At 51.4% G+C, this 23582-nt stretch overlaps 1 protein-coding gene across 1 annotated transcript in view; it reads left to right on the top strand.

Moving 5' to 3' along the window:
• Positions 1-23582, top strand: part of ASTN2 (astrotactin 2) — a 352354-nt gene that overhangs the window by 313932 nt on the left and 14840 nt on the right. The window contains 1 exon segment of the mRNA XM_036393845.2: positions 3345-3486. Within this exon segment, the coding sequence (XP_036249738.2) occupies positions 3345-3486 (142 nt within the window).

Here is a 23582-nt window from a genome sequence, read left to right as displayed (position 1 = left end):
CTTTTCCTGTGCCTTGCTCTTGAGCACAGTTGAGAAGTGCTGTGCACTTAGTCCCCATGTGGCCTCATGCAGTTGGGTCAGTGTTCTCCTGCTGCTGCGTGATCCCAGGATGATTTTGCTTGGTAGGGCAACATTACTGGTCAGTCAAGTGGCCCAAGTGTCCAAAGCCAGGTTGGAGAGGACTTGGAGAAACTTGGTGTAGTGGAAGGTCCCTGCCTGTGGTTGGGGGTGAGGTGAAAGGGGCTGATCTGTCTTGTCCCTACCAATCCAAACCATTCTCTGATTTATGATAATTCTCTCACCATTCCACCAAAAGCAGCTGTTGCTTTAGCTCTGTTCCACTGACAAAGTCCCAGTCTAAATCTAGGGAATAACTTGTTTTCTGCTCCTAAAGAAAGCTTAGGAAATTCCCTTCCAGCTGCTCTCAGGGCACTGAGGACTGGAGGGTCTCTGCCTTCTCTTTTGTGAGATGAACAAACACAGTCTCTGTGTGCCCTGCTTTGTCCAGGGGAGAGCAGGGAACAGCAGCTCCCTGCACTGGCTGCAGACTGACAGCTCTGGGTGTCTGCCTTGTCCCCAGGGTGTCCCTTCCCTGTCTTTGCTCCATGGTCTGTGCAGTCTGGCACCGCCAGTGATCTCACTGCTGCTTGTACAGGTACAGAAAAACTCCCAGCCTTGGGGCTGAGGTTCCAGCATCTTTGTTAGCATCTATTTTGCTGTTTTCATAATAACCTCTTCGCTTGGCAGAGCCAACAAGAGGGGAGAGTTCCCCAGAGGTTCAGAATTGAGCAAAAAGCACCCTGTTGCTTTGTGGATTTTATTGCAAGGGTTTTGGCTCAATCCAAGTGGAGACACTGTTGGCAGACCCTGCAATCTTCATTCCCTCCTGGGCAGGGGGACAGAAATGCACTCCATCCCCTCAGCAGGTCTGATCCATGGCAAACCAGACCACTGTGGGAAGCAGCTACTGCTGTGTGTCAGGGCAGTGCTCCCTGCCAGCCTGTTCCCTCAAAACTACCCAGAAAGACCATGGGAGAGGAGCTTTCAGATGTTAGTGCGTGTCCTAGAGAAAGTTAGCTGTGCAATTTTCATCATAGAATGGTCTATATTGGAAAGGACCTGAAAGATCATCTCATTCCAACCACCCTGTCTTGGGCCTGTCCTGCCCTTCCACCAGACCAGGTTGCTCCAAGCCCCATCCAACCTGGCCTTAATACATTCTTTGAGTCAGTGGTTGCACGTGACATTTTCCATCTCATTTCCAGTCTCCTGCAAGTCTGGTTCCACCCTCTCCCTGTCTCAGCCCATCCCATCTCATCTCTTGTGCTCCCTGGCACAGATATCCTGGCTGATCCTCCTACCTGGGGGCTGCCCAGCCCAGATCTTGGACTCCGAGTCCCCTTGGCCTCACCCAGCTCTCACTGCAATCTCTGCCCACCTATTTTCTTTCCTAGCCCTCATCAGCTGCTTAGAGGAAGGTGTGAGATCCCACAGCATTCATCCATGGGATGATCTGTCCCCCCATGAGGCTTCTTCCTGCTCAGAAGGGAAGTTGCTTGAGGCTGGAAGAGCCTTCAAGCCCTTTGCTCTACTTCAACAACACATTCTGGTCCTGCTTCTTTGTTGGTGATTCATCAGTTTTGTAAGCCATGGCAGAGTCTGTTCTCAATGACTCCTGGTGACAGGGAGTTCCCCAATCCAGCCCAATGTTGTAGGAAAAGGGATGGAAATGAAAATTGGAAATGAGTAATAGGGGTTTGTTTGTTTGCTTAAACCATAAACCCAGAGCTGAGGGACTTGTTGAAGGCTGGGCAGCGCTCGTGACTTCCAGGCAGGGATTTTCCTGCTGCCAACCCAACCTGCCTGTTGAGCTGTCTTGGGATTTGGGACAGACCTGAGTCCAGGAGCTGGGTTGAGCTACAGAGACTGGTGACAGAGCTTCCTGAAAAAGTTTGGAAAGAACAAGTCGTGCTGGGAGCATTAAAATGAATAATTAAGGCTTGGATTCCTTCAGGGAGGAAAAGAATTTATTGCTGCTCTTTTCTCTAGCCAAGGGGGATATTTGTTACTGAGTTGTGTGTTTTGAGACAAGACGCAAATGCGGTTTAGGGGGCTGGGGATGAGGGGATTTTTTCTTCTACCTGGATAGTTCAGCTTCACAACGGGATGTTCTGGGCTGGTTACACCACTGCCTTGTTCCTTAGGGTCTGTATCAAGAACTGGTGCTTCGTTTCAGTACTCCTCAGTCACTTTTGCCTTTAGAAAGACAAAAGTGCTGAGAAGGGAATTCTCCTCCTCCCTCTGCTGCAGTGTCTTGACATTTCCACATGCACAAGGTACCCAGCACAGCAATCTGGGCCCAGCTTGGCTTACACCAGCACAGATATCACCTACAGCAGTCTTGCTCCTATTCGCACCACTGGGAACAGGGCACAGCCTGGGCAGATGCTCTGTCTTATTTTCCTCTGTGGTACCTCAGGCTTTCAGTTACACCAGTGTGAAATGGGAATTAAATGCAATGAGCTCTAACCAATAGACAGGCTGCCCACTGCGAGGAGACAGGTTGCACAGCAGTGGACAGTCATGCCCAAAAACCTTAATAAATGGAGCATTTTCAGTTTCAGCTGGGTCATGATCTAAGTGTTTAATAGGCTTTATAAACCAGAAGACTAAAAAGAAAGGTTTTTCAGTATTTCTAATTAGTGTGTTTTTTTTCTTTGAGTGCTTATAAAAAAGCAAGTGTTCTTCAACATGACTGAAGGAGATCTAGTCAGAGCTCCAGGAGCTGGCAGCGTGCAGATGAAAGGGAATGCAAAGCTACTGGCTATCATTAAATTAAATAACAAAAATAAAAATAAAACCATCACATTGATAGCAATTCCACCCAAGCACTAAATTTTTTTTTTTTTTTGCTGTTAACAACATGGCAGAAACACCTTTTGCTGTGGCAGGTAATATTTGGAAAAGGCCATGCCTTGTTTAAGAGCTGGACATGCAGCAAGGACAGGAGATCCCTGTTTAGCCAGGCTTCCAGATCGTCTGTAGCCCAGCTCTGGGTGGTGTTTCTGCACTGTGTGCAGTGAGGCCACACGTCCCCTCTGGGCTGTGATTGCAGCTGGCTATGGAGTGACTTAGCCCTGCACAGCTGGTGGCCCAGGTGTGTTCCCTCCTTGCTTTATCCATAGGTGACATTCTCCACACAGACTTGGGACGTGCCACAGCCAGCTGGAGTTTGCTGATTGCATGTCCTGCATAGAGATGTTCCTGCAGTGATTTTAAAGTGGTCAGCAGTAATTCTGTACCTGTGTTGATGCTCTGGTCTTGCTGCTCTCTTTGCTCTGCAGGAGAATCCTTGAGCTTTGCAGATGATTTGCTCTCTGGCCTGGCAACCTCCTGTGTGGCAGCGGGTCGGAGCCACGGAGATGTCCCTGAAACCAGCCTCTACTCAGTCATTTTCAAGTGCCTGGAACCAGATGGTCTGTACAAGTAAGGAGAGACACGTGGGGAGCTGCTGGGGGCAAGGAGGGGTCTCCAATGCTGTTATTGAGTTGTTATTGACCTTTTTGGTCAGCAGTGTGGTACACCAGGCATGGGGCAAATGGTCAGAGTCTGCCTGATGCTTTGGGTGAAATGGAAAAGCAGTGTCTGCCTGTGCAGTGCTGGAGGCACTGGGAGTCTGTGGGACACTCCTGGATAACTCCTCCTTTCAGCATTCTGGGTTTCCAGGTCCATGCCTGGTGAACAGGGTTGTCTCTGATGGATGAGCTGAGCTGAGGTGGACAGATTGGAGCAAGTTGCAAGTGCCTGGTGGGATGAAATAGATGTCAAAAGTGTGACAATATGAAATAGATCAAGTGAATATGAAAGAGATGTCAAAAATGTGACAATATGAAATAGATGTCAAAAGTGTGACAGGTGTTTATAAGTTGCTGTTTCTCTTAGTAGGACATATTTGAGATCAGAGAGACCCCAAATCCTTCTGCCCACTGCCCACATATTGTGGATATTTGACTCTTCTGAGGTACTTTTTGGGAGTTGAATTTTCTGTTTGAATCTTGTGGATATTTGACTGTTTGAATCTTGTGGATATTTGACTCTTCTGAGATACTTTTTGGGAGTTGAATTTTCTGTTTGAATCTTGTGGATTCATGAGTTTCCAGAGCAAAGGGATAATACCAAGAACTGAATTTTGATTTCTCCTTTAGAAACATTTGGACAGGGTCTAGGCTTTCCAATCTGGCTCATTAGCCAGGGCATCCTCTGTCTTGAGAGGGATATCAGGAGTCAGATCAGTAAGAGAGGAAAAATAGAGCAAAGAGGCAAGGAGACAGAGGAGAGACAGAGTGAGCAAGAGAGAAACACCCAGGGCTTAATGTCAGAGTGACTGCAATAATTAAAACACATTTTGTAGTGAGTAATGAAACTTTTTATGGGACCACAAAAGCATTTAAAGTGAGAGCTGGCAAATAGTCTGTCAGCGAGAACTTTTTAAGACCTTGATTAATACTTTCCCTCCACTGCTCCCCAGTTAAGTATGTTGACAGCCTCCAAAGCCTTTATTGCACATCCCTGGAGCAGGGCTGTCTCCAGGAGTGGGCTCCAAGTGGTACCTCTTGCCATTTAATAATATCAGACGTTTTCTTGTTGAATATCTATAATGCATAAATATAATTATTTATATCTCTGGGAACTGGGCTGCTCTGAAAAGGTGCCAGGGAGAGGCTGGAGCAACCACAGAGCTTGCTAGTAACCCAACACCCATAAAACTGGCCCTGTTGTGAGCTCTCAGCTCGCAGCTGCCAGGGGCACTGGGACAGGGAAGAGCCACTGGTTTTGATGGAGGCTGCTGCCGTGGTGAGCTCACAGAGCTGGGAGCCAGCAGGTCTGGCTCTTGGGCAGCCTGGGCTGCCAAGTCATCCTCCCCATCTGCCAGGCAGGGGTAATTGCACTCACCCGTCACTTTAGGGGCTCTGTGATCTAATTCCTGGTGTCTGCAAAGGGCTGGGAGAGCCTTGGGTGGAAGGCAGAGGGCTTTGTCCAGGGTTTTGTCATCCCTGTGGTCAAAGCCAGTCTTGTGCTTCCCAGCCCCCAGGCACATTGCCACGGAGGTGGTCAGCAGAGCTGGCAGTGCCCTGTGCCCTGGGCATGGGACAGCAGCTTTTGTGGGGAGCCAGGGCTGCAGGCAGCCAGCAGGCAGCTGTCCCCTGGCACCAGGGAGCTCTGGAGCTTGTTCTGTGTGGGGACAGGCCCCAGGGTGACACACAGCTCTGGCTCTGTCCCACAGCAGGGCTTGGCTCTCCGCTCCTGGGGCGGTGCACGCAGTGCACATGGATGGGCACATATTCCTGTGGGCACCTCTGGGGCACAGACCCCTGTTCCTGGGCATCCAAAAGCATTGCTTGTAGGCACAGCCCAGCACCCCCTCCTTGCTGGCTGCTGCTGCTTGCCCCAGAACACAGCATGGATTGATAAACCCCTGCTCCACTGCTGTGTCTGCCCAGCACACACCCTCCTGCTCCAACCTGGGCCCTGCCCAGCGTGTTTACTGAGCATTCTCAGCTACACAGGCACCCCCATTAAATATTCCTCTGCTCAGATGTCCACCCAGTTGCAACACAGCGTGAAGAAAGCCAGAGCAGTGAAATGTGAGGCTAACGCTGCTCTGCGCCCGCACAGACAGAACAACAACACAAACAAACACGGGCACGGGGTCATTCCTTAAATTGAATTTCTTCTGCTTGTTTCATTCGTTTCTGTGGAAAAATAGCTATCTACAATAGCTCTGGGCTAGGTATAATCCTGATTATAGCCACTTGCAGGGCTCTGTGCTGTTCTCTAGGCTGGGAGGTAAGCACACAGTCTGCAGCATCAGGCTCTTCACAAACAAATTATTTGCTTCTGCAGTAGTCTGAGGGTATCACATAACCCTAGCAAGGGGACTGGGAGGTCATGGAAGCCTCTTCTGCCCTGCAAATGTGTCGAACATCCTGTCCTTTTCTTCTGTAGTACCTACAGCAATTACACTCTGCTGTGGACCATTCATTTGGAGTACTACCAGCCTGAGATCAAAGCTGGGCTGGAGTATGAAAACAAACCCAAAAAAATGTTCTACAAGCAAACAAATAAGCAAAGTCTGATTGATTCCTTTGCTTTCAAGACTTCTGTAATTCCAAAACATAAATGAACAAAAGGAGAACTAATTTCTTTGTCCTTTGCAGTTTCAGTCTGAGGAAAATATGTTGCCTGTCATCCCTTTTCTTCCCTTTGCCTTTAACACATTGGGGCTAAGATGCCAGTCCCTGCATAAAGGGTTTTCCAGAGCAAGTAGATCATGTCAACAAAGGCACATGCTCCAAAGGCTCATGTACATGTGTGGACACCCCTGCCAGTGTGCCACACCACACACAGGTGCCCATCCATGGAGATCCATGCTGCATGCCTGGGAATGTACTCCCAGGGACCTGTGCATGGGTACTGAGGATGGTCCTTGAAGACTGTTGAGTTTTGCTGCAGTTCTTAAAAAGCAGAAATCTTACATTCTTGTGAAATGGAGAAGGGAATGCTCTCCCCTGAGGTCAGCTGGACCAGAGCTGTCTGTCAAGCTTCCCCCCAGGTGGATCTGTAAGAGGATGAGGTGAGGAGGGCAGAGGGGATGTGGATGTGTCTGTGAAGTGCTCACCTTGCATGGAGCAGCCAGCCTGGACAGCAGCCAGTGCCACTCAGACGGATGGTTTGGAAGCCTTGGGAGCACCAGACATTGACAGGCAGCTCGTGATGAGCCAAAACCAAAACAACAGTGAGGAGGAAGGGCTCTGGCTTGTCTCAGAGATCAAACTCAGCTTAGAGGACTGAGCACCCCACAAACCCATCCAATCTCTTCACTGAGGAGGCAGGAGCTCCCCCTGGGCACCCCCCAGCCTCCCTGAGCCTTCATCCCAGCTCATCCATCTCAGCTCTCACCCCCATTGCTGGGGGAGTGCCTGGGGATGCTCATGGCTGAGCTGTACCTGCTTGGCTACCAGAAGGCAGCTTTGCCAGCCCAGCACGTTTGCTTCAGATACTTGGGGAGACACCAAGCATCCCACAGCCAAAAAGGGAAATTCTGGAAAGGGAAATGAAAAACCCCCTCCAGCTCCTCAATGGAGCTGCAGTGCAAACACACCAACCTCTTTCCTGCGCCACAGATACTATAATTATAGATTAGATTAAATCCCAATGTTTCACTTTATTTACATTCCTGACCTAGCCTATTCATTTCCAGTGTTTGTGCCAAGAATCAGCACAAAATTTACTGGAAATAATATGGAAGTCATCAGGATTCCTTCCAGAGCCTTTCCTTGGAGTGTGTTCATATGCTGTGAAGAAGCCTTTACATTCCCTCTGCTGGCTCAGATGGGGTTTCCCCAGGGTGATCATGAACCAGCCCAGAGGCTCTAGGAGAGCACGTTTCAAGGGTGTTGGAAAGGTGGAAACCTCTTCCTAGGGGCTGAAGATTGAGGACTCGAGGGAAGGGGGTTCAGTCAGAGCTCAGAATGGCAACACAAGGCTCCCCTCTGCAGCCAGGACCCACCAAGTCCTGCCCAGGCAGTGCCACCCTCTGCAGGGTCTGCAGGCCATCAACAGCGTGCCCAGGATAACATGGAACATCCCCTTTTGGTGAGCTTAAGGAAAAAGGCAGAGGTGTGGAGCAGGGAGAGCCCATCAGAGCATGGAGAGGCAGGGGCTGCAATCCACAGGCTGAACGTGCTGGAGGAGCTGGCCCAGAGCAAGGCTGATTAATGCAGAGTGACCTCTGCCGTGTGCATAGCTGGGATAAAAAGTGGAACAGAAAACCCTTGGTGCTCAAGAGTGAGTTCATGCTGGCAGCAGTCCCCTGCTCCTTACATGATGCTAATTGTTGTTGTTGTTGGTTTTCTGTCAGGAAGACACGTGAGTGAGTGTCACAGACATGTTTTATGGAAAATCCTTTCCTTAGGATTTTTCCTCCTGAGAAGCTGAGAGGCCTCAGGAACAAAATGTAACCAATGGTTATCTGCTGCTGTGGAATGCAACAGGTGCATCTGTGATTGGTCTCATGTGGTTGTTTCTAATTAATGGGCAATCACAGTCAGCTGAGTCCTGAGCCACAAGCCTTTGTTATCATTCCTTCTTTTCTATTCTTAGCCAGCCTTCTGATGAAATCCTTTCTTCTATTCTTTTAGTATAGTTTTAATATAATATATATCATAAAATAATAAGTCAGCCTTCTGAAACATGGAGTCAGATCCTCGTCTCTTCCCTCATCCTCGGACCCCTGCGAACAACGTCACAAGTGAGCACTGGAGCAATCAGAGACAGATCCCAAACAGCTCCATGGCATGGGTTAAAACACATCTGTTACAGCCCTTGGCCAGGTCCCCTGTGTGCACAGGAGCTGTGCTGCTTCACTGAATCCACCTCTCCCCTTCCACGTGCTCTGCAGCTTCCCAGAGCTGACTGCTGCAGGGCTGCTGTTTCTCCTCAGGCATTCCTGGCTTGCAGAAGCTCAAACAAGGCAAGTCAGGAGCTGATTTTGCTAAATCCTAAGCCTGTACCCCAAATGCAGGCTCATTCTTTCTGAGCACTTTGGGGTTGTGGCAGAGCCAGGCTGCCCTGTGCTGGCTCAGGTGTGTGGTTGTTTTTGCTGCAGTGAGTCCAGCACAGAACCCTGTGGGCTCACCTGGGCTGTGTGTGGATCACTGGCTTGCAGGGGGACTGGCCCCATGGAAGATGGGCTGTACAGGGAGCTCAGGGGCTCAGCACAAGGGTGTAATCTCTGCACTCATTTCCATGAAGTCCCATTTGTGGAGGTAGGTTGGGCTCTGGCTGAGGCTCCAGCATCAGGAGGATACACATCTAAAAACCACAGAGAAGACATTCATGGTTTTTTCATGGCCAGTCAAACCTGGGGGGCTGTTCCCAACTTCACCATTTACTCTGTTGAGTGATTTAGGGAGATCATTTTGTCTCTCTTCCATCATCACCTGTTTACCTGTCCCCTTTAAAAACTCAGGTTTTAATCTGTCTCGTGCTCTCCTTGTGTCCAGCCTGTCCTGGGTGGCTCAGATGAAGGCCTCCAGGTGCTGCAGTGCTGCTATGCTGACTATTTGCCATCACCCTTCTAAAAGTTGTGTTTATAGCTGAATTTTCCTCCTGATCTGTCTCTGCCACCAGTGCTCAACCACCTGGGGCAGATCTGGCCTCAGGAGATGCCTTTCTCTGACCTCAGTAGAGCCTTCTTCTTTAGTATCTTCCAAGTTTATGGGTACCTCACACCTTTTTGCTGAAAGACCAGGTTTTCCTTCCCAAATTCTCAGCTTCTGCTCATACCTCATGCCACAGAGAGCAACAGAACATCTTTTGCTGCCTCCCATGGCCATCTCCTCTCTGCCCCTTCCTCAGAACAATTAGACTGAAACAACGTTTTTGGTTTTGTCCCTAAAAACTGCCAGCATCTGCATCCCAGATCTGTCTGGGTCCAGGCCCATCCCCATTATCCCTCTGGAGGTGGCTGGAGGAAGGCTGGCAGTGGTGTAGTGAGGAAAAGGGAGGAAAGGAGGAGAGGAGGAGGAGGAGGAGGAGGAGGAGGAGGAGGAGGAGGAGGCATGGAGGGGTTATTTTATGGGGTATTGCAGCTGTGCCAATATAGGATTCTTCCTGGGAATGGCAATGGGGTGGAGAGGAAGATTTTGGCCTCTTTTCCTGTTGGTAGACAAATGGATCTTTACAATTCCACCTTTTTTTCCCCCTCAGCAATCCCATATCACCAACTTCTTTTAGCCACAGAACTTGGAGAGTATTCTTAGTCCTGACTGTGTAGAAACTTAATTCTGCTCCACATCCAAGTCTTATCTCATGGACTAATGGGAGAGGGAGTGCAAGGGCTGTGATATAAATATCAACACAGGCCTTGCTGGCTTGGATTTGCTCTAAGGCAGCCAAACCTGCATCGTGCTACTGCCTTGGAGCCATTTGTTTTGTTCATCAGGTCTCCATGGTGCAGAGCACCCTCCTCCTGAAGGCTGGGAAGCTGAGGGCCATGCTGGTTTGATTCTCCCAGCACAGTCTGAACACTCTCCAGTTTTCAGGACACAAGGAACACAGGACACATCCTGCTTTTTTTATCTGGTAGAGAAGAAGGGGGTGAGGAGAAGGGCAAATGTCCTTGTTGGCTGTGTCCTTGTCACAGACATCTTTTATGGAAAATCCTTTCCTTAGGATCTTTCCTCCTGAGAAGCTGAGAGGCCTCAGGAACAAAATGTAAGCAATGGTTATCTGCTGCTGTGGAATGCAACAGGTGCATCTGGGATTGGCCCATGTTGGTTGTTTCTAATTAATGGCCAATCACAGCCCAGCTGGCTCAGACAGAGAGTCCGAGCCACAAGCCTTTGTTATCATTCTTTCCTATTCTATTCTTAGCCAGCCTTCTGATGAAATCCTTTCTTCTATTCTTTTAGTATAGTTTTAATATCATATATATCATAAAATAATAAATCAGCCTTCTGAAACATGGAGTCAGATCCTCGTCTCTTCCCTCATCCTCAGAGACCCTGTGAACACGGTCACAGTGTCCTGGCAAGGGAAACTGGGAGGGAGAGGTGTGACATGCCTGGGGCTCCTCAGTGATCTGGAGCTGAGCTGAGGGGTGGCCATGCTCACATTTCACAAAGCCCCACGGCAGGAGAACACTTAGGAGAATTGCTTTGGTCAGGTGATTAAGAGATGCTCCCTGCAAAGAATTGTATTCTCTTCCTAATTTCCTTGTGCAGTCTGGGACTCAGGGATCTGAGAGTGGGAAATTTGACAGCTGCTCTGCACCCATAGCAGCTCAAGCTGATATTTCCAGACAACTCAAGATTTGGGTTTATTCAGGCTTTAAGGAGTGGCCAAAAGCAGCACGATCCTGTCCACAAACATGCCCAAGGAAGGACGTGTCCCTGTGGGTCTTTGGGGTCTCTGTGGGGTCTGTTGGATTCTATGGGATCTCTGGGGTCTCTGTGGGGTCTCTGGGGTCTGTGGGGTCTGTGAGACTCTATGGAATCTCTGGGGTCTCTGTGGGGTCTGTTGGACTCTATGGGGTCTGTGGGATCTCTGTGGAGTCTCTGGGGTCTCTGTGGGGTCTGTCAGACTCTATGGAATCTCTGGGGTCTCTGTGGGGTCTGTTGGACTCTATGGGGTCTGTGGGACTCCATGGGATCTGTGAGGTCTCTGTGGGGTCTCTGTGGGATCTGTGGGGTCTCTGTGGGTCTGTGGGGTCCCTGTGGGGCTTTGGGGTCTCTGTGTGGTCTGTGGGGACTCTGTGGGATCTGTGGGGTCTCTCTGGGATCCATGGGGTCTCTGTGAGGCCTGTGGGACTCTATGGGATCTGTGAGATCCCTGTGGGTCTTTGGGGTCTCTGTGGGGTGTGTTGGACTCTGTGGGACCTCTGGGGACTCTGTGGAGTGTGTGGGGTATCTGTGGGGTCTATGGGACTCTATGGGATCTCTGGGGTCTCTGTGGGGTCTGCCCAGGTGTTCAGTCACTACTGAACCCACAGGTCTTATCTGAACCCACAATCCCCACAATCAGCTCAGACAGACTGTGTGTAGGACCCCAGCTCCCCAAAGGTGGAGATATTTGGCAGTGATACTTCTCTGAATAAAAGGATAAGTCACAAGTTAATCCTACCTGCCCATCCTTTTGCCCACTCTCAAAAGCAAAGTTTGGATGCCATGAGCTGCAAGTTCTGTCCCAGCTCAGCCCTGCAATGTGCATTTCTCTCACATAAGGCTGCAAGTCCATAAAACTAGTCAAACTTCTTTTTTTGTTTCATTTTTCCAAAGGACACCTGCAGCACATCTCAGCCCATCCTTTTCTGGTAACAACAAGAGCACAGAGAGTCCTTCACCAGCCTTGTCTCCCAGAGAACACTTTGTTATTTTTGTTTTCCTTTTGTTTGTGTGTTATTTATTAAAAAAAATACATCTCTTTTAATCTCTGACTTGTGCAGAACATTACATCAGTAAGCACCCACCTCCTGGTCATGCCAAAGTGGAGTTTATCAGCACAAAGTGACCTCTCCAGCTCTGCCACCCCTTCTCCCCCTCAGGGCCATGGCTCTTTCCCAGAGGGAGTTTGTCACAGGAGAGCTGCAGGCAATGGAGCCCCTGCCCAGATCTCAAATGGCCTTTAATTTATTCCTTGGGGTTTGGGTTGTTTCCGCCCTGCCTGTGTTTGCAAAAGGAGCTGGTAAATTGAGACATCTCCATTTTGGGAGCATCATGTTCAAGGCTTCACCATCAGAGCCACAGCTCCTGTTGGCTTCAGCTGAACCTGGGACAGAGTGAAACAGACATCAAAAAAGTAACCTCAAAGCAGCTGCTTCTTCCTGAGTGTTCCCACCGGTAAAACATGTATTAAAACTGAGCCACACCCTGTGCTGGGCTTCCAATACAGTGAGGAGATCCATGGTAAAGTGTGAGGAAAAGCTGAGGAGCATCTCTGCTGGGCTGCAGAGATGGCAGCCACGTGGGGAGGTGGGGCTGGCTGTGGGTGATGCTCTGTGCTGAGCTGTGGCCCATTGGTCATCCACATCTGAAATTTCCTTGGAGTACCTTCAGAGCAATTGCTCCCACCACACGTGCCCTCATTGCTCCTGGTCACCTCACAGACACACACACCACACTTGCTTCCCTCATCAGGAATGAGAGAAATTTGATTATATAGCAATATGGTTTCTGTTATGAGAAGGGGGAAAAAAATTACCATGGCTTTCACTTAAAACCCTTGGAGCCAAAGCTTATGTCATGATGTAAAAGTTAAAATTAAAAAAAAGAAAAAAAAAGAAGTAGGGTTTGTGGGATGCTGCTTGTTCAAGGGGTGGTGGATGGAGGGGTCAGTGGGGTTCTGTTTTCACTGGATGGAGTTGGCTGTGGAGACACTGCCCTGGCAGGATGGGTGTGAAGGGAGCTCAGAGCTGAGTCACAGGGACATGTCCCAATAGCTTTTCCCAACACCTGGGCAGTGAGCTGGGCTTGGACACATCTTGCCACATACCCCTGGGCTGTCATACCCCTGGATCAGGGTCTGTTGCTTGTCTTCCATCTTTTCTCCTCTTGATTTTTGCCAGGGAAGCCGCAGGGCAGCCCATGGCAGCAGCAACCTGAGCTAGGTCTGGAGCATGCCACTTTTCTCCTTCCCTCTGAGCATCTCCCACTGCCCTGCAGCTGCAGGAGTGGCCTCCCCTCCTAATCTCATTGCACAACCCCAACCAGAAGGGCTGGGATACTTTCATGTTTCCCTTCCCTCTGGTTTGCATCATTGCAACATCCCAGTCTTCCAGCCTTTCTGGGCAGGGTCTGTGGGGATGTGTCCTGCCCACCCCAGTTTCTCACATGGGGCAGGGGATGTTGGGGAGGGCTGGTTGCTCTCCAGGACACCCACCCCAGGCTGCTGGGGAAACCTCTCAGACAAAGCAACTGAAACCAAAATATTTCTTCAGTGTTTGGACACGTCACTGCTGATGCAAGGGGAAGGATTTCAAACCATTTCAGCTGCCATAAGTTGTACTCTTGGCCCTGCATTGCAGGGTGGTCTTGGCCCCTTATGCCCCTCCCCTCTGGATCTGAGGGCTTTGCTAGGTTGGTGGATGTTTTGTGGTGTTGCATCCCCATGGGTGCTGCCCTCCTGAGGGTGTGGAGGTGGATGGATGAGAGCCTCTGCCCAGATCTCAAATGGCCTTTAATTTATTCCTTGGGGTGCATTTCTGCCCATGCTCTTTATAGCTTTGTACCTGACACTGGGACATCTCCCTTTGCTGAGGGTCTGTCCTGTTCCACAGCAGGTACCTCAGTGCTCCCCAATAGCCCCATAAACACACCAATCATCCCATAACCCTACTCCATAGCCCACAGGCAAAATCATGGCCAGATCCTGCTGTAAGCAGCCTCTGGGTGTGCAGGTGAATGTAGAGGTGGAGCAGTGTGGGATCATGTGGCTGCTTTAGACCCACACTGGCAGATGAAGCAAACTGATAAACTCTGGGCTTTCCACGTTGCTCAGCACACAGGATGTCCCAAACACTGCTGAAGCCCAGCAGAGTGCTGCACCTGGAGCCCCCTTGGGACCTCCCTTGCCAGGTAGCAGCTTGCAGTGACCCCTGTGGCTTTTCCATTACCTGTCCAAGCCCTCCTGATCCCTGCTCCAGCAGAGCCACCCCAGTGAAGAAGAGCTCCAGAAGAGCTCCACCCCACCCCACAGCATGGAGCCCACCCCATAGAATGAAGCCCATGGAATGGAACCCACCCCATAGAATGAAGCCCATGGAATGAAGCCCACCCCACAGCATGGAGCCCACCCCACAGAATGAAACCCATGGAATGGAACCCACTCCATAGAATGAAGCCCATGGAATGAAGCCCACCCCATAGAATGAAGCCCATGGAATGAAGCCCATGGAATGAAGCCCACCCAATAGAATGAAGCCCATGGAATAGAACCCACCCCATGGAATGAAGCCCATGGAATGGAGCCCACCCCATAGAATGAAGCCCGTGGAATGGAGCCCACCCCACAGCATGGAGCCCACCCCACAGAACGAAACCCATGGAATGGAACCCACCCCATAGAATGAAGCCCATGGAATGGAACCCACCCCATAGAATGAAGCCCGTGGAATGGAGCCCACCCCACAGCATGGAATGGAACCCACCCCATAGAATGAAGCCCATGGAATGGAACCCACCCCATGGAATGAAGCCCATGGAATGGAGCCCACCCTATAGAATGAAGCCCATGGAATGAAGCCCACCCCACAGCATGGAGCCCACCCCACAGAATGAAACCCATGGAATGGAACCCACTCCATAGAATGAAACCCATGGAATGAAGCCCACCCCATAGAATGAAGCCCATGGAATGAAGCCCATGGAATGGAGCCCTCTCCATAGAATGAAGCCCATGGAATGGAGCCCACCCCATAGAATGAAACCCATGGAATGGAGCCCTCCCCATAGAATGAAGCCCATGGAATGGAGCCCACCTCACAGCATGGAGCCCACCCCACAGAATGAAGCCCATGGAATGGAGCCCACCCCACAGCATGGAGCCCACCTGCATCACCCCACACACAGCTCCTGAGCTCTCCCAGGCCACCTCCAGCTCTGGGCTCTGTCCCTGCCTCGTACCTGCTGCCCTGCCACAAGCTAAATTGTTTTCCAAGTGGAAACATGAGTTGAAGGATTAACTCCACGAGGGCCTTTCCGTGCAATGCACCAGGATTAAATATTTATGTTGGCAAAAAGCATGTAATGGGCAGCTCCAGATCAGAGATAATGAAATTGAGGTGTGTGGAGAAAGCAGGGGGAGGCAGGGGCTTGCAGGAGCAGACGGGAGAGGGACCCAAGGGGGTTGTAGTATGTGTGCCTGGGCGATTACTTTTGGTTTTATTAATACCCCACCTGTTTGTGGGGGAGCCCCAGCCCCATTGCTGGGAGCTGTGCAGAGCACAAGGCAGCTCAGAAATCAGCCATCCCCATTCCTTGTGTGCACACCAGCGTCAGGCAGGAGGGATTGTCACCCAGTGGCTTTCCCTTGGAGGCACTGTCCTGGAGGAGGTGGCTGGGCGGGGGGAGTAGGGATGAGACCCTCTCTGTGTCATGTGCAAATGATGCACAATCCTAAATCATTAGTGGCAGTGATATAGGATCCCTGGTTCTTCCAGACTGCTGCAGTCAAGGTTATTTACTGGTGACTGTGTCGGATCAGGCAGCAATGTGGTTTGGATTAGAGGGAGGGTTCCTGATCAGGTCAGGAGAAGGCTCGTGGCAGCAAGGAAAGGCAACATCACGAGCAGGAAAGTCCATGAGAGACTCCATGGTGGATGTTAGGGAAGAGCCCTGCCAGGATAGGCAGCAGGGCAGCACAAGGAACGTGGCAAAGGAGAGGTGGTGCAGGGGGGAAGACCTTCCTCTGCTGCAGGATGAAAACAAGCAGTGAATGCAATGGCAAAAGCTGCTGCTCTTTCTCAACTCATCATTTTTATGAGACAACAACATCTCCCTCTTTCCACCCAACAACAAATATCACAGAAGGCAGCACGGGGGGGTGGGAGTCCGTGGGACCCTGGCCAGGCTGCAGACTCCAGGGAGGTTTGAAAGCAGGCATGAATGGAGAGAATGGAAATGCACTGGCTCCCAGGCCAGCTCTCCTGCGGGGGGTCCCTTGCTCACGATGACAGCGCTGCCTCTCATAAACAGCATTTCCTCATCCCCATTTGTTCCTCTCTCTTGTGCAATCTCTTGTACCAGACGGGGATGGGAGTGAGTCCCACTGGTACGTGAATGTGTTACAAAAAACCTTCCCACCCTGCCACCAACGAAGTACTGAGAAAGAACAACAGGGTTTAAAAGGAGAAAAAAAAAATAGAGAAAGAAAAAGAAAGATGGGGCAGCTGGATGCGTTTGCTACTGGCCATGACTTATTGTTCTGAGTGTAAACTCGAGGGCATGGCTGTGCTGGTAGGTTGCAGCATCAACCAGCACTCAGAAGCCCCACTGCACTTGGTGCTCTGCATCCCTCTGGGAAATGGATGCTCCTTCCCCAAATAATTTTCCTCGGTGGAAAACTTGTGACAAAAATAGAGACGAAGTAACTTGACTGAGATCACAGTGCTGAAATTAACAGATATCCCAGCTCCAGCCAGCCCAACACCATCCCTGTGCTGGGTTGTTTCACTTGGGGTGTGTGAGCTGCACTGCTGCTGCCAGTCCCTGAGCATGGACCAGGCACCAGGCTGCCCTTCCCAATCCACACTGCTGGGACAGAGCACAACTGGGGTGAGCTGTGACACTGAGGTGTGGGAACAAGGGCAAATCCCACCATCAAACACACCTCCTGGGCTGGTGGTGAGGGTTAGAAGGTCTCCTGGACCTGGGCTGCTGGAGCAGGGATAGAGGATCAGCTGTAGCTTCAGAGGAAGAAAAGCTGCAGGGAGTTACAATCCCTCCCTGCAGAGTGAAAAACAAGGGAAAAAAACTGCAGGGAGCTATGCCTCTGGAACAGCTTTTGCAGGAGAGCAGGGCTGGCTCCACACCTCTGGAAGCTCCCAAATACAGTCCCTGCAATGACAAGGGGCTCTCCCATGGCACAGGACAGAGGGTCTCCAGTCCTGGCTCCTGGGGTAGCAGGGCTCTGGCTCTGAGCTGGTTGGCTGTATAGCCATCATTTCAATAAAGAAATGATTAAAAGAGGGTGGGGAAGGGGGGGAAAGAAAACCCCAAAACATCTGTTTTACTTCAAATCAGGGAAGATTCCTTTGCTTGCAAGGAATGTGTAAATCACGCCGGGCTGGGAGATGTGCATAACCCTGCCTGAAAGCTCCTCTGCACTTCAAACGAATTCTAACATGCTTACTGGGATTTTGTTTTTATTATTTGTTTTGGGCCCCCCTGCCCCCCTCCATCCTGCCCTCCACCCTCCCTGTCTGCCTGCTGGACCTGTGAGAAAATCCTGCTCACTGCCAGTTCCTTGCCCTCCCTGGATTTGGGGGCCTTGGGGCACGGGACAGTGGGCACTGCAGACCTGACTGGCATCCTTCTGGCTGGCACACAGCATCCCTGCCTGCCACCATCTCTGTGCCAGCACTGAGGCCATTGCAGGGCCCCCTTGAGCTCCCAGAGTCCAGCTGGGGTTTGTCTCATTGGGATCCTGCCTGGGGTGCTCACAGGGTGCCCCTCTCCCCTGTGTGTTATTGCTGGGCTTTGTTTGGCACTGCTGCCTGTGGAAGGTGAAGCCAGGGCTGGCCAGTAATGCTGGGGACAAACCCAATGGTCAGATCAAGAGCTCTGCCCTCAGGGGTGCACAGCTCACTGAGGTGAGTGTCCCTCAGGCCCAGCACCAGCTCTGCTCCCTGTGGTCAGTGCAGCCCTTGCCTTTCTTCTGGAAGCAGGGGACCCTACTGTGGTGCCTTTTATAAGAACAGTCAGCCATCAGCTTGCTTGCCATGGACCACCCACTGCTCCTCAGATGACACTGCCCTTTGAAGTCACTACCAGCCCGGGCTGGATTTCAACCAGCAGTGCAGATGGAAGCCAAGCCCCCAGGAGAATGAGAACAAGCCCTACCAAGGGGATCTCCAGGGGTAGCACGCTGTGGAGTGTCTGGTTCTTGTTTAGAGGGACTGTGAGGTTGGGAGGGGCAAAGATTTCCCAATTTGCCAGGGGTCACAACCTTCCTCTCTCCCATGTCCCCAGGGCTGGTGATGGCCAAGCTCTGCAGAGTGTTGGAAGGTTGAGCAGCAGGGATGGTTAGCTGTGAACATTCCCATTGTGGAGTTCCCTGCAGGGGTCCAGGGCTTTGCTTGTCTCTCCTTTCTCCTTGGCACATCTGGAGGAAGAGTATTAATTCTCTCTCTCCTTGTGAATATTTATTCCCTCTCTCCTGCTCATCCCCTGCAGCCACAGCCACCCTGACCCACTGCTGTCTCTTCACAGAGGAGCATGGCAACCATCCCATAAGTGGCCCGAGGAAGGTATTAAAGGGATGTGTCCCTCTTGGGATAACCCACCTGGCACACAGGACCAATGCTGTGAGATGAGGCTGAAATCCACCCACCCACAGCTCACTGCAAAGACAAGCAAAACCTCCCTAAAAGCAAAACTCACCCTCCAAGTCCCAGCCTCAGCAGAGCTGGCCTGGGGGCTGTGGGGTGTCTGTGGCTGAGGGAACAGGGCTGGGTGTCCCAGACTGATGGGGACAGTGGCAGATACTGCACAGGAGGAAGAGAGGATGCAGGTGCTGCCAGGGAACACCCTGCCCTGAGGAGCTGGGGGTATTATGGTCATTGCAGTGCCTTGCAAAGGCTGTAGCAGACCCTCAGGGACATGGGGGATGCAGAGCCTGAGGAAAGCCCTCCTTTGCTACCCCAAGGACAGCTCGATCCATCACCAGCTCTCACTGATGCTCTGTAGCCCATGCAGGACCAGCCCCTCATTGGCAGCTTTGGGCACCAGCCCAAGCTGTGGCACAGTAGGAATTGTTCCAGCAGCACAGGGAGTCAGAGGCAACTCATCTGACCTCTGTCAGGGCTTTGTTGGGGCATTCCAGCAGAACAGGGACTCTGGCACATCACAGACTCTAATGAGCTGCTGTTGCTTCACTGGAGACAAAAGCACCAGCCTGCAGTGGCTTATTATCACCTCCTGGTTCTTCACTCCACCAAAGGATGTTACAGTTCACATTCTGGTAACATGGGACCTTCTGTGGCCTTTCCAGGCAGTGGGGGGAGCACCTTGCCTCAAGCCCTGAGACAGACAGGGAAGTGTGGGAATAGCTTGGCCAGTTCTTACTGCATTGCCTTTAGAAGCACATCTGCAAATCTTCATCCTCACAGCCAGCAGGACGAAAGCAAGGACATGATGACTGCCAAGAAATACAGACCTCAAACACCCTCTATCTGTTGGGGTCTCTAGTTTGTCAGAGTGACCCCGAGAAAAGTTGGAAAGTCTCTTTTCCCAGCCCAGCAGTCGAAGAAGGAGTCAGAGCTCTTCATTTCTCAGTCTCAAGGTTGTTCATTGTTCCTTATCTATAAAATTCTTTCTCCTGACCAGCCAAGGTCAGCTCAGCAAGACAGTCCAGGCACTCTGCCTGCCCCCAGGGCAGGGTTATGTCTTTACACTAAAAACTATGTGTACAATGTTTACAATTCCTTCCAATACCTATCACCTGTGTTAGACAGTGAGCTTCTACTCCAAACCAATCCCAAAGTGCCACCATCACAGCAGAAGATGGAGGCCAAGAAGTAGAAGCAGAAAGGCTGGACACACCCAGATCCCTCCATCTTGCCTCCTGAACCCCCATTCTAAAAACCCCAAAATTCTCCATTTTCACCTTGTGATAAATTCACTATCATTCTACTTAATTTGTCATGGCTTGCTGATCTTCATCTAAGGTTGGTAACTTGCTGCACTGGTCATAATCAAACCCACAGGTGGTTTGGGCTCTGAGCCAGGGTCTCTGAGCCCCCTGGCAGGGGTCTTGGCTGCTCAGGACAGCCAGAGGGATGTCCTGGGTCCTGACATCTATCCATCCTCTCCAAAGCTGGTAATTCCATGATGATCCTGCTTCTTCTGCCATGGTTCTGCCTTCCCAGCTGGGAGCCATCGCTATGGGACACCCCATAATTCTGCTGGGGCATCTCCAAGCTAATTGAATCCTGCTTGCTCCTTGGAGAGTGCCTAGGAGCTAAAGCCCCAGCGTTGCAACATCAGCTGTGTTAATGTTATCTGTGTCAGGGTGGCTGTTTTGGGTGTGTTGTCCTGCTGTCGTTCCAAGGAGCTGCTCTCTCATCCACATCCCATCTCCATCATGAGCTCCAAGCTTCTCTCCAGGGAAGATTGCTCTGCTCTTCTTTCTTCAGTGGGGCAAAGCTGCTCCTGGGAGGATGTACTCAGAGAGGGAGGGAAGGGGGAGTCATTATCTGCTTCTTGCAGCAGCTGGCAAGGATCAGGGGGGACAAAGGAGGAGATCATAAGGCAAGGAGGGACAGTGGCTTTGTTGGAGCTCTCAGCTGCGTGGCGATGATGACACTGTGGGGATGCAGCAGCCAGGAGGGTGGCAGTGACCTTCCTGCACCTTCTGGATGAAGCCATGGCCTGTCTGGCATTTTCCCCTCATTCGCAGTTTTCACCCAAGGCAGCCTTGGCACCGCTGCTCACAGGGTGGCAGAGGGGCAGACGGGCTCCCGAGGAATCTTGGCTGTCCAACACAGGGATCATTCAGGATCAGCAGGGTTCTTGGAGACAGAAGGTGGCCTGTGCAGCAAGGCCTTCTTTCACAGCCATGGCAGTAATGGGAATCACTACTCTGATGGGTTATTGACAGGGTTTTGAGGGAAATCTTGGGAAATTGAGATGCCATGGTTGAAGCTGGGAAGGTGAATGCCTTGCTGGGCATTTCTTTGTCAGGGAGACAATAGATCCAGGCAGTAGCAAGGAGTGGTCAGGATTTTTAATTAATTTCTTTCTTTCTTTCCCCTTCACCCTTTGTTTGGATCCTGTTTAACAAGGATCTGAAACAAAAGGAGGTTGATTAAGTGCTCAAAGGAGGGAGAGCTGAGCAAATCTGGATCACGTTTTTGCTCAGGTGCAGGGCAGACACTGCCCAGGGGTTGAGGGGACCAGCACCCAAACCTCCTACTCCAGCTTTTGGCTCTCTGTGGCCTCACAGCTCAGAGTGCAAGCCCAGGAGACCTGGGACAGCACAGTGTGGGATGCTGTGACACCAAAGTGGCGCTGTCCCACACTGCAGCCCTGTAATTCATCAGCAATTACTGGTCCTGCCCCCCTCCCTGTGAGAAGTACTATGCTCTCCAGTCACTATTTCTGAGTATGGCCATGGCATCTGCTGCAATTCAGGCAACCTTGCACCTGGGTGACTTTCCCAGGGTTGACACAAAGCAAAGATGGACCTCAGGCTGTGCAAGCCTGTCCCCAGCCCCACCTGCCTTCCCCGTCTCAGAAATCAAGACTCCTCTGCCCTTTTCCCAAGGTCTCCCTGGTCAAACAGCTTCTTGCTGAGCAGAGCAGCCTGTGCCTTCCTCCTGCCTCCTTCCTCCAGTATTTGATGGGCACTGTTTTATCCACTTCCAAAAGTTATCAGACACCTGAGGCACGTCCTGGCAGGTACATCTGACAACTGTGGTCTGGTTTTGTTGGGAGGCATCTGTTGAAGGATAACGATTAGTCTCGCAACATTTGCTGTCCTGGGAAGAAAAGAAGTGTGAATTGTGAGAACAGTTCACTGACAGCCCCATGTATTGGTGTAATGGCAAGGTTTTGATACTCCAGTGTGGCACCAGTTGCTGCTAACCTGTTCCTCCATCACGCTGATGGGAGCAGGTCAGCTGTCACAGATGGTTAAAAGCAGCTCAGTTATAAAAGGTGATTTTCTTGGTTGGTGGAACAGTGAGGACAGCTTTCTAAAAGATGGGATTTGTTTTCAGGATTGCATTGTCCACTGTTTCCTTACCATGGGAAAGCAGAGCTGGAACCAAAGACAATGAACAGCAGAAGACACTTGTGGCAGTGCCAGCCCCAGGGAGATGGCACAAGAGTGACCACTGCCCTGTAAAGCTTTGCCCAAATCCCAAGGCTCCAGCAGGGCCTTTGGCAGGGATGCACTGTGGTCAGTCCCCTGCCAGGGCACCAGCCCTCCCCTGGCACCATGGGCATGGCATGGCATGAGTGAGCCCAAAGCCAGAGCCCAACAAATTGACCAAGAAATCCTCTCCTTCCCAAAACCACCCCCTGCTAATTGTCTGCTCAGCATTTGCTGCAGAGACTGGGGGGGTTGCTCTCATTTACCTCTCTTAATTTTCTCAAATCACAGAGCTGTCAATAAGCTCAGCTGCATTCCTGTGGCTTGTGTGGACCGGCTGCTTTTTATTTGATTTGATTTCTTTTTAAAGTCTAATCGTTTCTGAATTGGGAATGCTTGCAGTAAACGCACACGCCCCTTTCCATGCCTGCCCAGGCAGCTGCTGGCAGGCAAGCCCCGCTCCTGCTCCATGTTCCTCAATGGAAGTGGCTGGGAGGCTCTGCAGGGGATGTACAAACCCATGGTGGGGAGGCAGGAGTGGGTGGGTGGCTCCTGGAGCATGCACAACCCATGGCGTGTGGAACATGTGGTGAAACACCCAAAAAGCTCTGCTCCACCCCACAGCACCCCTGGGCTCCCACACTGCTCAAGAAGAGTCTTTTAGGGAAACTGTGTGTGTAATATATGGATGCTTTTAGCTCCAGGAAATGCTGGGAAGAAGGTCTAATGCTGCTCACTTGTGGGTATCAGGATGAAGAAACACACTCCCCACTCAAGCCTCCTGAGAGCCCCTCACCTTGGTGCCTGGGAGCTGAGGACACTGCCAGACTGCAAGAATGGCAGAGAACAGTTTGTTTGGGTCCCATGAGCACAGTGCAGGGTCTGATGGGTCTGTTCCCACCCACGTGTGTTTGGGGGCACCATTCTGGCAGCTCCATTCTGCACGTCCTGGCACAGCCCGAGCCCGGCCCCCATCCCTCGCACCCAGTCCCCGTGCTGAGATCACTGGGAAGCAGGGAATGCCAAGAGCTGCTCCACTGAGGGCTTTTAAAGGGAGGCCTCAGCATTGTTTTTCAGCTGGAACAGGAAGCGAGAAGGGCTGGCAAGGCAGGGTGTGATGTGTGTGTGTGTCAGCACGCTGGGGCTGGGTGCGTGCGAGCCCCGCCAGCCTGGGCTGTGCAGGAGGCACGGACAGGCTGTGACCAGCCAGGGAGAGATGGCAGGACGTGCATGTAACACCTCAGCCAGGGCAGGATTTGTGTTTTCAGGCTCGGCGTGACGGGTGGTGGTGGTAGCCACGCTGCCAGGGGAGGGAGAATCCATCACGCTGTGTGTGGGACCTCAGCCAGGGCTGCCCTTGCCGAGCTGCTGGAGTGAACAGCAAGAGTCTCGTGGCTGCAGAACGCGGCACCAAGCCCAGGCAGATCAGCCAAGCTCAAGCCAAGCCCCACTGGCAGGAGCGTTTTGTGGTTGCATGGCTTGAGGCTGTG

The sequence above is a fragment of the Molothrus ater genome, chromosome 20 (assembly GCF_012460135.2).
Source record: "Molothrus ater isolate BHLD 08-10-18 breed brown headed cowbird chromosome 20, BPBGC_Mater_1.1, whole genome shotgun sequence".
NCBI classification, from domain to species: Eukaryota; Metazoa; Chordata; class Aves; order Passeriformes; family Icteridae; genus Molothrus; species Molothrus ater.
This window is presented reverse-complemented; position numbering and strand designations above follow the sequence as displayed.